Source organism: Leptonychotes weddellii, chromosome 9 (assembly GCF_054177405.1).
Source record: "Leptonychotes weddellii isolate Sample4059 chromosome 9, ASM5417740v2, whole genome shotgun sequence".
Lineage (NCBI taxonomy): Eukaryota > Metazoa > Chordata > Mammalia > Carnivora > Phocidae > Leptonychotes > Leptonychotes weddellii.
The window spans coordinates 93,516,817-93,530,927 of NC_138377.1; the positions used below are offsets into that span (position 1 = coordinate 93,516,817).

At 42.2% G+C, this 14,111-nt stretch overlaps 1 protein-coding gene across 1 annotated transcript in view; it reads right to left on the bottom strand.

Moving 5' to 3' along the window:
• The window catches only part of CLPX (caseinolytic mitochondrial matrix peptidase chaperone subunit X), a 46,207-nt gene extending 35,805 nt beyond the window's left edge, over positions 1-10,402 (bottom strand). The window contains exon 1 of the mRNA XM_081831260.1: positions 10,124-10,402. Within this exon, the coding sequence (XP_081687386.1) occupies positions 10,124-10,202 (79 nt within the window). The 5' untranslated portion in view covers positions 10,203-10,402. The remainder of the gene's footprint in view (positions 1-10,123) is intronic.
• Between the last annotated feature and the right edge of the window lie 3,709 nt (positions 10,403-14,111).

A 14,111-nucleotide genomic window follows, 5' to 3' on the forward strand; every position in this document is an offset into this window, starting at 1 on the left:
GGATTAAGGTTTATGACACACTAGTCCCTAATCCATAGACTGGAAAATTTTGCTTAACACTATTAAACTTGAATATTAATATTTAAAAAAAAAACTGTATTTGATGTTTTTCTTCTGAGTGACGTTTTCAAAAAGATTTTCAAATTTTCTCAAGTGTAACATTTCCTTTTTGCAGTAAATGATAGCCATTACTCTCATTAGAATGAGATTTAAGGTAGTTCATGACTTATTTTTCAAAAGACATAATATGGTTTAAAGACTATGTCAGTCTAAAAAGCAAATCTAGAAAAAGTAATGGGGGAAAGAATAGCTGAAATCAAGAATACAGAAAGTTAATGGACATTAAGGCTGGGTGATGGGTATTTTGGTGTCCCTTGTTCTATTTTGTGTGTGTTTGAAAACATCCGTAAATTATGGAATACTACTCAGCCATCAAAAAAAAAAATGAAATCTTGCCATTTCCAACGACATGGATAAAACTAGAGGGTATCATGCTAAGCGAAATAAGTCAGAGAAAGACAATTATCATATGATCTCACTCATATGTGGAATTTAAGAAACGAAACAGAGGATCATAGGGGAAGGGAGGAAAAAATAAAACAAGGCATAAGCAGAGAGGGAGACAAACCATAAGAAACACTTAATCATAGGAAACAAACTGAGGGTTGCCGGAGGGGAGGGAGGTGGGGGGATGGGGTAACTGGGTGATAGACATTAAGGAAGACATGCAATGTAATAAGCACTGGGTATTATAAAAGACTGTTGAATCACTGACCTCTACCTCTGAAACCAGTAATACATTAAATGTTAATTAACTGAATTTAAATTTTTTAAAAATGGAAAAAAAGAGGGGCGCCTGGATGGCTCAGTCGTTGAGTGTCTGCCTTCGGCTCAGGTCATGATCCCAGGGTCCTGGGATCGAGTCCCACATCGGGCTGCCTGCTCCGCGGGGAGCCTGCTTCTCTGTCCCTGCCACACCCCCTGCTTGTGCTCTCTGTCAAATAAATAAATAAAATCTTAAAAAAAAAAAAAATGGAAAAAAGAAAACATCCATAAATTAGTATGAATGGTAGCATAATAAAATAATTATAATCTATGTAACAAATGTAACTTTTTAATTTAACCATTACAATGTATTCACAAAGAAAACTATAGTTACAACAAGCTTTACTTGAGACTCATGGAACATGGATGTTTAGAATAAAACTTAACCCTGTGGGACGCCTGGGTGGTTCAGTCAGTTAAGCATCTGCCTTCCGCTCCGGTCATGATCCAAGGGGCCTGGGATCGAGTCCCAAACTGGGCTCCTTGCTCAGTGGGGAGCCTGCTTCTCCCTCTGCCTGCCGCTCCCCCTGCTTATGCTCTCTCTCTCTGACAAATAAAATCTTAAAAAAAAAAAAAAAAAAACAACTTAACCCTAAAGTATCACAGTGTATTATATCCCATTTACAATAAAATATATCTTTCAAAATAGTGTTTATCAATTTATATCTAATGTTATTAGAAAATAAGCTGAGGGGTGCCTGGGTGGCTCAGTCGCTAAGCGTCTGCCTTCGGCTCAGGTCACGGTCCCAGGGTCTTGGGATCGAGCCCCGCGTCGGGCTCCCTGCTCGGCGGGAAGCCTGTTTCTCCCTCTCCCACTCTCCCTGCTTGTGCTCCCTCTCTTGCTCTCTCTCTGTGTCAAATAAATAAATAAAATCTTAAAAAAAAATAAGCTGAAAGGAAATTATCTTCAGGAAATTAAGAGAAATAAAAATTATGAACATGATCCTTTTAAAATCTACTTATTCTGAATAGAAAAAAAAAATTAGCCCTTCACCTTAAATGACTTACCAAGTAACATATGAAACCAATGCAACCATAAAGTTACCAGAGAAAATACTACCTGAAAAACATGTTCATGTCATTTCAACTTCTAAATTTAAGAATTTCTTTGCTAGGGATGCCTGGGTGGCTCAGTCAGTTGTGTCTGCCTTCTGCTCAGGTCATGATCTTGGGGTCCTGCGATGGAGCCCCATGTCGGGCTCCCTGCTTGGCGGGGAGTCTGCTTCTCCCTCTCCTTTTGCCCCTCCCCCTGCTTGTGCTCTCTCTCTAATAGATAAAATCTTAAAAAAAAAAAAAAAAGAATTTCTTTGCTAGCCCTGATGCAGTTTTAACATTCTATAATCTATGGGGCTGTACAACAAGATGCCATAAATACTAACCAGTGGTTCTCAAACCTGAACATGCACCAGAATTACCTGGAGAGCTTGTTAAAATAAAGAAGACTGCAAAGAATATTCCCTGGTTCTGACTCAGAAGGTCTGAAGTGGGACCCAAGAATGTATTTCTAACAAATTGCCAGGTTATACTAATGATGTTGGTCTGGGCACCACACTTTTTTTTGTTTTTTAAAGATTTCTTTATTTTAGAGAGAGAGAGACAAAGCCTGCGCGCAAGCAGGGGAGGGGCTGAGGGAGAAGCAGGGACAGAATCTCAAGCAGACTCCCTACTGAGCGTGAAACCCCACCAGGCGTTCAATCTACAACCCTGAGATCATGACCTGAGCCAAAACACAAGAGTCGGACGCTCAACCAACTGAGTCACCAGGCACCCTTGGGAACCACAATTTTTTTTTTTTAAAGATTTTATTTATCTGACAGAGAGAGAGAGCGCACACACACAAGCAGGGGCAATGGCAGGCAGAGGGAGAAGCATGCTCCCCGCCAAGCAAGGAGCCTGACTTGGGGCTTGATCCCAGACCGCAGCATCATGACCAAAGGCAGACACCCAACCAACTGAGCCACCCAGGCTCCCCAGGGAACCACACTTTTTTTTTTTTTTTTAAAGATTTTATTTATTTGACAGAGAGAGATACAGCAAGAGAGGGAACACAAGCAGGGGGAGTGGGAGAGGGAGAAGCAGGCTTCCCGCGGAGCGGGGAGCCGGATGCGGGGCTCAATCCCAGGACCCTGGGATCATGACCTGAGCCGAAGGCAGACGCTTAACGACTGAGCCACCCAGGCGCCCCATGGGAACCACACTTTTTAAACCACTACACTGAACAGTTTAAATGATTAGTCACTCTTGCCAATCTTATAAAATCTTCACAGAAATCACTGTAGTCATCTAATCAGGAGTTTGAAACCTTTTTTGTGCCATGAACTCCTTTGGGAGTCTGGTGAAGCCTCTGGACGGAACCCTTCTCAAAATAATGTTTTTAAATGTAAAGAACAAAATACATAACAAAGGAAACCAATTTGAAGTAAGTTATCAAAATATTTTTTAAATATGATTTTTGCCAACATCATACTCAATGGTGAAAAACTAAGAGCTTTTCCCCTAAGGTCAGAAAGAAGATAAGAATGTCCACTCTTATCACTTTTATTCAACATAGTACTGGAAGTCTTAGCCACAGCAATTTGACAACATAAAGAAATAAAAGGCATTCAAATTAGTAAAGAAGGGGCGCCTGGGTGGCTCAGATGGTTAAGCGTCTGCCTTCGGCTCAGGTCATGATCTCAGGGTCCTGGGATCGAGTCCCACATCGGGCTCCCTGCTCCTTGGGAGCCTGCTTCTCCCTCTGCCTCTCTCTCTCTCTCTCTCTGTCTCCCATGAATAAATAAATAAAATCTTTAAAAAAAAAAAAATTAGTAAAGAAAAAGTAAAACTCTCACTATTTGCAGATGACATAATACTAAATACAGAAAACCCTAAAGACTGCACCAAAAAACTAGAACTGATAAGTGAATTCAGGAAAGTCACAGGATACAAAACCAATGTACAGAAATCTGTTGCATCCCTATATGTTAAAAAATGAAGGGCGCCTGGGTGGCTCAGTTGGTTAAGTGACTGCCTTCGGCTCAGGTCATGATCCTGGAGTCCTGGGATCGAGTCCCACGTCGGGCTCCCTGCTCGGCAGGGAGTCTGCCTCTCTCTCTGACCCTCCCCCCTCTCATGCTCTCTATCTCATTCTCTCTCTCAAATAAATAAATAGAATCTTTAAAAAAAAAAAAAATGAAGCAGCAGGGGTGCCTGGGTGGCTCAGTTGGTTAAGCGTCTGCCTTCAGTTCGGGTGGTGATCCCGGGGTCCTGGGAAGGAGCCCTACTTTGGCTCCCTGCTCAGCGGGGAGCCTGCTTCTTCCTCTCCTGCTCCCCCTGCTTGTACTCTCCCCCACCCCACCTTTCAAATAAATAAATAAAATCCTTAAAAAAAAAAATGAAGCAGCAGAAAGTGAAATTAAAAAAAAAATCCCATTTATAATTGCACCAAAAACAATGAACTATCTAGGAATAACTTAACCAAAGAGGTGAAAGAGCTATACTCTGAAAACTATAAAACACTGATGAAAGAAATTCAAGATGATGCAAAGAAATGGAAAGACATTCCATGCTCATGGGTTGGAAGAGTACTGTTAAAATGTCCACACTACCCAAAGCAATCCCTATCAATACACCAATAGCATTTTTCAAAGAACTAGAACAATCCTAAAATTTATATGGAACCACAAAAGACTGCGAATACCCAAAGCAATCTTAAAAAAAAAAAAAGAAAACTGGAGGTATCACAATTCCACACTTTAAGTTATACTACAAAGCTGCAGTAATTAAAACAGTATGCTACTGACATAAAAATAGACACACAGATCAATATAATGGAAAACCCAGAAATAAACCCACAATTAAATGGTCAATTAACCTTCAATAAAGCAGGAATGAATACACAATGGGAAAAAGACATTCTCAACAAATGGTGTTGGGAAAACTGGACAGCAACACGTGAGAGAATGAAACTGGACCACTTTCTTTCACCATATACAAAAATAAATTCAAAATGGATTAAAGACCTAAATGTGAGACCCGAAACCATAAAAATCCTTGAAGAGAGCACAAGCAATAATTTCTCTGACATCAGCCATAGCAACATTCTCTAGATATGTCTCCTGAGGCAAGGGAAATAAAAATGAACAGATACAAATCAAGACCCAAAAAATAAATAATCCAATTTAAAAAGGGGCAGAAGACATGAACAGAAATTTCTCCAAAGACATCCAGATGGCCAACAGACACATGAAAAAATGCTAAATATAAGTCATCATAAGGGAAATCAAATCAAAACTATAAGAGATCACCTCACACCTGTCAAAATGGCAAAATCAAGAAACAAGTGTTAAAAGGAAACCTCTTACACTGTTGGTGAGAATACAAACTGGTATAGCCACTGTGGAAAACAATATGCAGTTTCCTCAAAAAATTAAAAATAGAACTACCCTATGATCCAGTACCCACTACTACTGGGTATTTACCCAAAAAATACAAAGACACTAATTCAAAGGGATATATGCACCCCTATGTTTACTGGAGCATTATTTACAATAACCATACTATGGAAGCAGCCCGTGTCCAACGATAGATGAATGGATAAAGAGGCTGACCTGAGCCGAAGGCTCATGCTTAAAAGACTAAGCCACCCAGATACCCCCTTAACAGCTTTTTAAACAACTACCATGATCTCAAAGTAGTGAAAAGTATAAACAGTGCCTTGAGATATGAACAACTGTAATGTGATAAGAAAATATTTGTGATTTTGATTGGTGACAAATTCACAGATACTGCTAATACTACTGTGGGTTGTTGCCTCCATTCAAAATTGAAGGAAATGCTACATTTCAGTTAGTAATTAATGAAAATAAAATTAACAGAACTTCTCAGGGCACCTGGGTGGCTCAGTTGTTAAGCATCTGCCTTCAGCTCAGGTCATGATCCCAGGGTCCTGGGATTGAGCCCCACATCGGGCTCCCTGCTCAGCAGGGAGTCTGCTTCTCCCTCTCCCTCTGTCTGTCTCCCCAGCTTGTGCTCTCTCTCTCTCTCTGAAATAAATAAAAACCTTAAAATATAACTATAAACATGTTTCCAAAGAGGCTATTGGTTGGGGCGCCTGGGTGGCTCAGTCGGTTAAGTGTCTGCCTTTGGCTCAGGTCATGATCCCAGGGTCCTGGGATCGAGCCCCACATCAGGCTCCCTGCTCTGCGGGAAGCCTGCTTCTCCCTCTCCCACTCCTCCTGCTTGTGTTCCCTCTCTCGCTTGTCTCTGTCAAATAAATAAAATCTTAAAAAAAAATTAACAGAACTTCTGAATTCTATCCCTTTGGACACACTGGAGGCCTATGAAACTCAGGTAAAGAACCCATAGAAAAGTCAAAAAGGGAAGTATTTCTGTAAAGTATATTTCGAAAGAATAGTTGGCAGCAACAAGAGAAGATGGTTAAAAGCTAAACCATTTACAAAACTTTTGTCATACAAATAAAGCGTTCTGAGTTTTAGAGCAGCTGTTTTTAAAAAGAAATACTAGAATAAGGTACATTGACTATAGGTCTACTAAGAACTAGGAGAGGAAAAAAGAACTAGGAGAGTAATTTATTCAACTGTTAAATATTTGACTTCCTATATTCAACCTTAAACTAAGCATTCTCTAAAAAACAAATGATTCAGCTTAAAAGATAAACTGATCTTTATAAATTTTAGAAAGAGAATGAAAAATTTTAAATTATTATCTTTTTGTACTGACAATATTTAACTGTGTAATAACTAATGAAATGGCAAATCAAGTTAAATGCTTGCTTAAGGGGCACCTGGGTGGCTCAGTCGTTAAGCATCTGCCTTCAGCTCAGGTCATGATCCCAGGGTCCTGGGATTGAGCCCCACATCGGGCTTCCTGGTCAGCGGGAAGCCTGTTTCTCCCTCTGCCTCTCCCTCCCCCTCTGCTTGTGTTCCCTCTCTCTCTGTGTCTCTGTCAAATAAATAAATTCTTTAAAATAAATAAAATAAATGCTTGCTTAACCACTTGGCCTCTAACCACTAATAAAAACTGAAAAAAAAATTCAACAAAAACAAATAATGCCAGCAACTTAGTAGATGCTTATTGCTTTTACTAGTTTCAAAATTTCATTTCATGCCCAAGTTATTATTTCCTGAATTCTGAATAATTTTTAAAAATATATATACATTTTTAAAGATTTGAGAAAGAGAATGCACATGCGCTGGGCAGAGGGAGAGAGAGAATCTCAAGCAGACTCCCCACTGAGTGGGGAGCCCAACTTGGGTCTTGATTTCACTATGCCAAGAAAATGAACTGAGCCAAAACCAAGAGTCAGATGCTCAACCAACTGAGTCACCGAGGCGCCCCTGAATACTTCTGAATAAAGAAAAATAACATCATCACCCCTATAATAGCTTTCCTCAAGTTTAAAAATGTTTGATGGGTTTTCACTAAGGCTAGTCTGCTGGTCTGAAAAGGAATATGCCAAGAAAATAGAAATGTTTATTAAGAAATAGTTTGCAGGGGTGCCTAGGTGGCTCATTCGGTTAAGTGGCTGCCTTCGGCTCTGGTCTTGATCTCAGGGTCCAGGGGATGGAGCCCTGCTAGGTAGTGCTCCCTGCTCAGCGGGGAGTCTGCTGCTCCCTTTCCCTCTGCCCTTCCCCCTTGCTTGTGCAGGCTCTCCCTCCCTCTCTCTCTCTCAAGTAAATAAAATCTTAAAAAAAAAAAAAAGTTTGCAATTGCAGAATAAAGATGCTCTATCATTTATTCACTTTGCCTTATTTAATTTGTATTGTATTTAACTAACAAAAGAGAGAGACTTAAAATCTAGCTAAAAACTGTTTAGGTAGGCACATTACACAACTAGCATGAAAATTATGGACGCCAACATGTTTGAGCATCTTACTTAACACCCTCATGAGGTGACACCCTTTCACTGGACATGGACAGAAAGTAGCCAAAGATCAAGGGAGTTACATGTGACTCCACAATTCTCACAACCAAATTCAGACCAAGTACTGTCATTCAGAATTTTGTAAATGGAATCAAGCATTCCTAAATGTACATATTTAGCGCATTAAAAATATATAAATATTTATACATATGTACAAAAAGTATATAGAGATTGAAAAGTATCAGCAATCTGGGTAGAAAAAATATTGTTTCTACTTTACTACAGGTTTCATATTCAAAGAGAACAGTAGGAAAAACACATTAAATTGGAGATACACATAGCCCACCAGGAAAACAGATCCAGTATCTAGCATGACAATTTACCAAATAATTTTTCAAAATACCATTTAAAAATTTTAAAAGTCTAACATAACAAATGGAAATAGAGAACAGCACTACACTTCAAGAGAGCTCTGAAATCTCTACTTTTACTTCATTGTATAATTTCATGGTGTAAGACTATTTTGATTAAATTTTTTGTTTACCTATATTATATTGCTAAAATTCTTAACTCTATGTTTATAAGAATAAAAAAATGAGCTAAAGTTCAATTCTGATTTTTCTTTCTCTTTTGCCTCTCTTCCTCTTTTCAAGAATCCTAAATAAAAATAACCTTCCTGGAGTGTTTTAAGTCCTTAAAGAAAATATCTCTATATTGCAAGACTAGTTTATACTTTGAGTTTCTACTATGGACAATAAACATTTTATGTTAATGAAGCCTTGTGAAAGTCTTAAATCAATGTGAAAACCATTTGCTGTTTCACTGTCATATAAAAATATTAAGTTCTACAATGATAGGAGGTAACGTCCCATATTTTAAGCTTAATTTACAGCAGAAACAATGGTTCAGTATTTCTGAAAACTTCTGACAAACTTATAATAATAGATGATCATTATCTAAAGCCATTAAATTGTGTTGCTTCATCTAACGATAACATTCCATTTTTAAATCAGTGGTTGTTCTGAAAATAAAAAAGAATTACCACACACCTCCTATGATTCAATTTTATGGCACAACTGACTGGAACAGATGAAGAACTTTGTCAAAGAATCCTTCCCTGCTCAAAGAGAACACACACACACTTTACCCACTTCTACAAATGATACTGTTCTTTTTCTGCTTCAGTAGATTTTAAACCTGCAGATTGAGGACATGTTCACCACTCTCTCCAGCACCAAAACAGGGCCCAGTACATAGTAGATCCGCAAAAAAAGATGTCCATTAAATGAATTTAAATGTCCCGTTCAAGCGTTTTCAACTCAAATTCCTGGAATAAGGACATCTGCTTGTTCAGGTTTAACAATGTCTTGGAACTAAATTCACTCCTTTACTTTCCTGTATCACTTTACAGGTGCTTCTGCCGACATTACTTCATTTAATCTCTCTTTGTGAACTAAACTCGCAAAACACCTTTAGTAAATGGTAAGGGCATTTATAATTAACCTAAAATACAGGAAAAGGGGACTTTTTTATTTAACCAAGGATCGTAAGTTGACAAGCCAAAACAAAACGAATTTGTCTAAAAGTGATTATAACAGGATCTAACTTCTAGTCTGATATTCATAGATTTGGGGAAGAGGAAAATGGTTTCTTTTCCGGAATCTCTTGGCTGGGATGACACCCTTTCAGAGCTCCTGATAAACAGAAAGTAAAGGTAAACAAGCGCCACCCTTAAACTATCTCGGACCGTCAAGTTGGGAAAACTGGTTGACTGCTGAGACATTTAAGTACTTCAAAAACAATTTCTGCGGGCATTTCCCCAATCACCCCGGCCGCTTCCCTGCGGGCCGCGAGGTTTTCCCGGCGCCGGGAGGATTGTGAGCCCTGCTTCTGTCCCGGCGTAAGCTGCCGCACAATGACAGTGACACGGTGGGTCTCGCGCGGCCTGCGTCCGGGACGGCCGGCTCGGCGCCCCGCGGCCCCGGGGGGCCCCCCAACAGTGGCAGCCCCTCACCCGAGCCCTTCCCGGAGCCCCCGACAGGCCGAAAGGGAACCCGGCCGGGCTCCGGAGAAGCCACCGGCGGGGCGGGTGGCAGTACCCGGCGGACCTCCGAGTAGGGGACACTTTTTTAACGAAAGGAGCATTTTATGCCTCTTTCAGGGTTTCTGCTAAGTGGCCACATTCCGGCCCCAAAGTCAAGAGGCCTGAATGCTTGCGGGCGGGGGAGCACAAGGGATTTACTTCAAATTTGAGAACCAGCTGCCCCAGAGGCTGGCAGAGCCCCATCCCACCAGGAAAGAGGGGTGCCAGGCAAAACGCGGCGCGTCCCCTCACTCCCTCAGGGTGGGGCAGGCCTCTTGCCCTCCCCGGGATCCCCACCGCCGGCGGTACACTCCCGGGCTACTGGCTCAGGTGAGGGACTACTTCGTTACCTCTCTGCGCGGAGGCGAGCGAAGAGGTGATGAGCCGCGCGGCCGCCGCGCCGCAACTACAAGCGCCGCAGCCGGACATCTCCGCTGGGCCTACGCCGGGGCTTTGCCCCCTGCTGCCCTCCGGGTCTCAGCGGTGCGACTCCTAATCGCAGGGCGCGCTAACTTGGCCCCGGACCCTCCCGCCGACCCTAGGCTCAGTGCAGAGTTCACCCGCCTGGCAGCCAGGCCTTCGCGCTCTTCGTACCCGACTGCCGTCTACTCAGTAGACACTTAACCCCCCTCCCTCCCCCACCTCCTCCTCCTCCTCCTCCTCTTCCCCCCCCCACCTCCCCTCCGCCTACCGGGCCCGGGGAGCGTGCGCGCGCCTGCGTCCTAGGCCTAGGGAGGGGGCGTGAGCACGCGCTGCGTGTACATACGTGATACACCGACGAGCGGCGAGGGGAAGGGGGCGGTAACCTGGGCTCCAATGAGCACGCTACGGCAGACGGCCACCCCCAATTGGGACAACTACAATTCCCGACATGCAATTCTTCCGGGAAAGTCCCTTTATCCTAGCATCGAAGTGTGCTACAGACGCTGAGAGATGCATGTCGGGAGCTGTAGTCCCAACCGGTCGCAGTCACTCCTGGTCTTTCTCGGTTGGTACCGGGGAAGGTCAAAGTGAGATTTGTGGCTTAGTCAGCTCCAGGACTCTTCAATATCCTTTGGCTGCTGCTAGATGCTTCAGATTGAATAAGTTCCTTCCTCTGGAGATTCCACATTTTATGTACCTTACCTTCTCCTTCTCTTTAGTATTTGGTATTTTTACCTAGTACCCGGAGCTACAGCTGTTGGGTGACAGCTCTCTTGTTCTTCCAAGCTAAGTAGTGATAACTCTTCCAGCTGTAGCTAGTCCTTGGGTGCTTTATGATTCTTTGTCGTTTCCCTTAAGGGTTTAACCTGACCACACCCTGGTAAATAGTTCTCTTACCCTTTTGGACGTCTGTCTGCCTGGCTGATTCCTATCCAGACAGTTAAAGCAGGTCGACCAGCTGCACAAGTGGAGGATGGTGACAAATGAATCAGACTCTTTTCCCATCTTGGTTGGCACCAGACTATTTACTTTGTAAGATTTTGATCAACTCCAAAGCCCAGGGAAGTTGCCAGGTGAGCTTGGATGCCTTTAGTTCTGAGCTTAGGTGAAGGGCAGGAGGTGGGGGGCAAAGAGAAGAGGGGCAAACCAGAGTCTAGCCCAATCACACAAGTTATTTAGTCCTCATCAGTCTTGGGTCAGAGAAATGTGGCATGAGAAAGGGCATTGGCCTTGGCCCAGGCCACAGGTGTTCTGTGTTTTTCTCTCTGATGGAACTGACTCCTGCTACTTCTTCAGCTTAAAGTGCAGAGAACAGAAGGGAGCCTAGGTATTCCTTAGCTGCCTCTATTAATAGAATTTTGAGAGAGGAGAGATTCTAAAGTTCCCTCACTCCAGTATTATCAAAGTGTGTTCCTAGAATCCCTCAGAAACCATAGCTCTGTGATGGGAGTGAGGGGATTAAAAGGGTGGACCTCCCGTGTCTGCTCCTCCATGCCACTTCTCAGTCAGTCAGAGCGGCTGTGCTTTTATCTGTTTCATTTATTGGGGTTTTGTTGGAAAATAGAATTATTTTGCTTTAAAACAGTGTTCGAAAACCATTGATTCTAGTATAAAGCTCTTTTAGTAGTGAGCTAACCAAATCACATGGACCCTAATACCCAATTTAAATTCCTTTCATCCCACCTCACCTTCTATTTCAATTACATACAATTTCCTTCTTATAGAAATAAAGAAGTTGCTCCTTTAAACCCAGAGATTGCAAGCTGAATAAAAGCACAGTTAAGGTTCACCTGAAAGCTTCCTTTTCTCTGACTATTCTAGGAATTTGACTTCTCATTCAGTCAACAAATATTGAGGACCAATTACATGCCAGGCACTGAGGAAATAGCACTGAATTAAAAAAAAAAAAGTTTCTTTTGGGGTGCCTGGGTGGCTCAGTTGTTAAGCATCTGCCTTTGGCTCAGGTCGTGATCCCAGGGTCCTGGGATCGAGCCCCACATTGGGCTCTCTGCTCAGCGGGGAGCCTGCTTCTCCCTCTCCCACTCCCCCTGCTTGTGTTCCCTCTCTTGCTGTCTCTCTCTGTCAAATAAATAAATAAAATCTTTAAAAAAAAAAATGTTTCTCTCATGGAGCTTCTCTTCTAGTGGGGAAAGATAAGACAGACAGTAAACAAAACAAAAATATATGCCACTGGTATGACGACAGGAATATCCTTATATTGTTGTGTAATATATCCTTATATTATTCCCAGGATGATTAAGCATTTAATTTTATTTACAGATTGATGTTTTGTGTTTAGCCTGTATTGCGAGCTGGACTTTGAGCTCTTTGAATACAGGCATTTCATTATATACTTGGGCTGAATACACAGTAGAAAATCAGTAAGTACTTGACTAAATACTCATTTTCCAACAATGCTTTTGCTTGGCAGAAACCTGGGGTGGTGTCTTTAGAAAATCCTACATATAACCAGAGCAAATTATAATTCACAAAGAGGCGTTAATAGACACAAATTCTACAAATTTATACAATGGTTAATCTAACTGATGAGTGTCCCAGAAGGAATTCCCAGGAGATGCCTGATTTGCAGAGTATAGACTTTGCCCTAGAGAGTACAAAACAAAGGGAGCCGTACACAACTCAGTTAACTTTTTCTCAGGCATGGGAACAAGGGTCATGTGGTTTGGCATCAGACTGATGATGGTTTCATCACACAGGCAACATAAATTTGGTAGTTTCAGTGCATCATCCCACAACTATGCTCCATGGGACAGAATATACCTGGATTATTAGGATCAGCACCCAACAAACATGGATTGGGACAGTAACTTTGTGCTAGGTTCTTTAATGGTGTAAGTCTTTTTTTTTTTTTTTAAGATTTTATTTTATTTATTTGAGAGAGAGAGTGAGCGAGAGATCACAAGAGGGGGTAGGGTCAGAGGGAGAAGCAGACTCCCTGCGGAGTAGGGAGCCCAATGTGGCACTCGATCCCAGGTCCTGGGATCATGACCTGAGCTGAAGGCAGTTGCTTAACCAAGGTGTCCCTGGTGTAAGTCTTTTTTTTTTTTTCTGGTGTAAGTCTTATAGCGGTGTTCAAATTGGGGAACTTGTACGGTGAGGATATACCAAGACTTCCTGTTTGGTATTGGAGCACAGAGGGTTGTCAAGTTTAAAATAACATCTGTTTGGGAATGAGTTCATATGTAAAGGATCATTCTTTAGGAACCACTTGGCTGTTTGACAAAGGAGCATGTTCCATTTTACAAGCGTAGGCTCCCCGACCTGAAATTCACAGGTTGGGACAGTGTTCTTGCTCCCAAGTGTGGCCTGGTAGCTAAGAGATGGAACAGAGGTTGCTGTCTGGGCAAAGAGCCAGGAGCCTTCGGAAGTACACTAAGACCTTCTCTCACTTGGCACTGCATGGATAACCTCTGGTCAGGTTGCTCTCAGGCCATTCCTTCAAGTTCTGGATTTGGAAGCACAGAGCCATTTGAGATTCTCCCTGTGATAAAATGGATCTTCTATCAGAAGGGTGATATCATCCTATGGTCATATCTTACCAGCTTTTTGGAACAAAAAATTTCCATATCACACCTACTTTCAACTCATTTCTGACAGGTTAATAATACTTAAAAAAGAAAGACGGGACGCCTGGGTGGCTCAGTTGGTTAAGCGGCTGCCTTCGGCTCAGGTCATGATCCGAGGGTTCTGGGATGGAGTCCCACATCGGGCTCCTTGCTCAGCAGGGAGCCTGCTTCTCCCTCTGCCTGCCTCTCCCCCTGCTTGTGTTCTGTCTCTCTCTCTGACAAATAAATAAATAAAAAATCTTTAAAAAAAAAAAAAAGAAAGAAAGTCAAGTGCAATTTTCCAGCTAAAATAGTTTCACTAGAGTAGCCGACTGCTTATCCTGAGTTA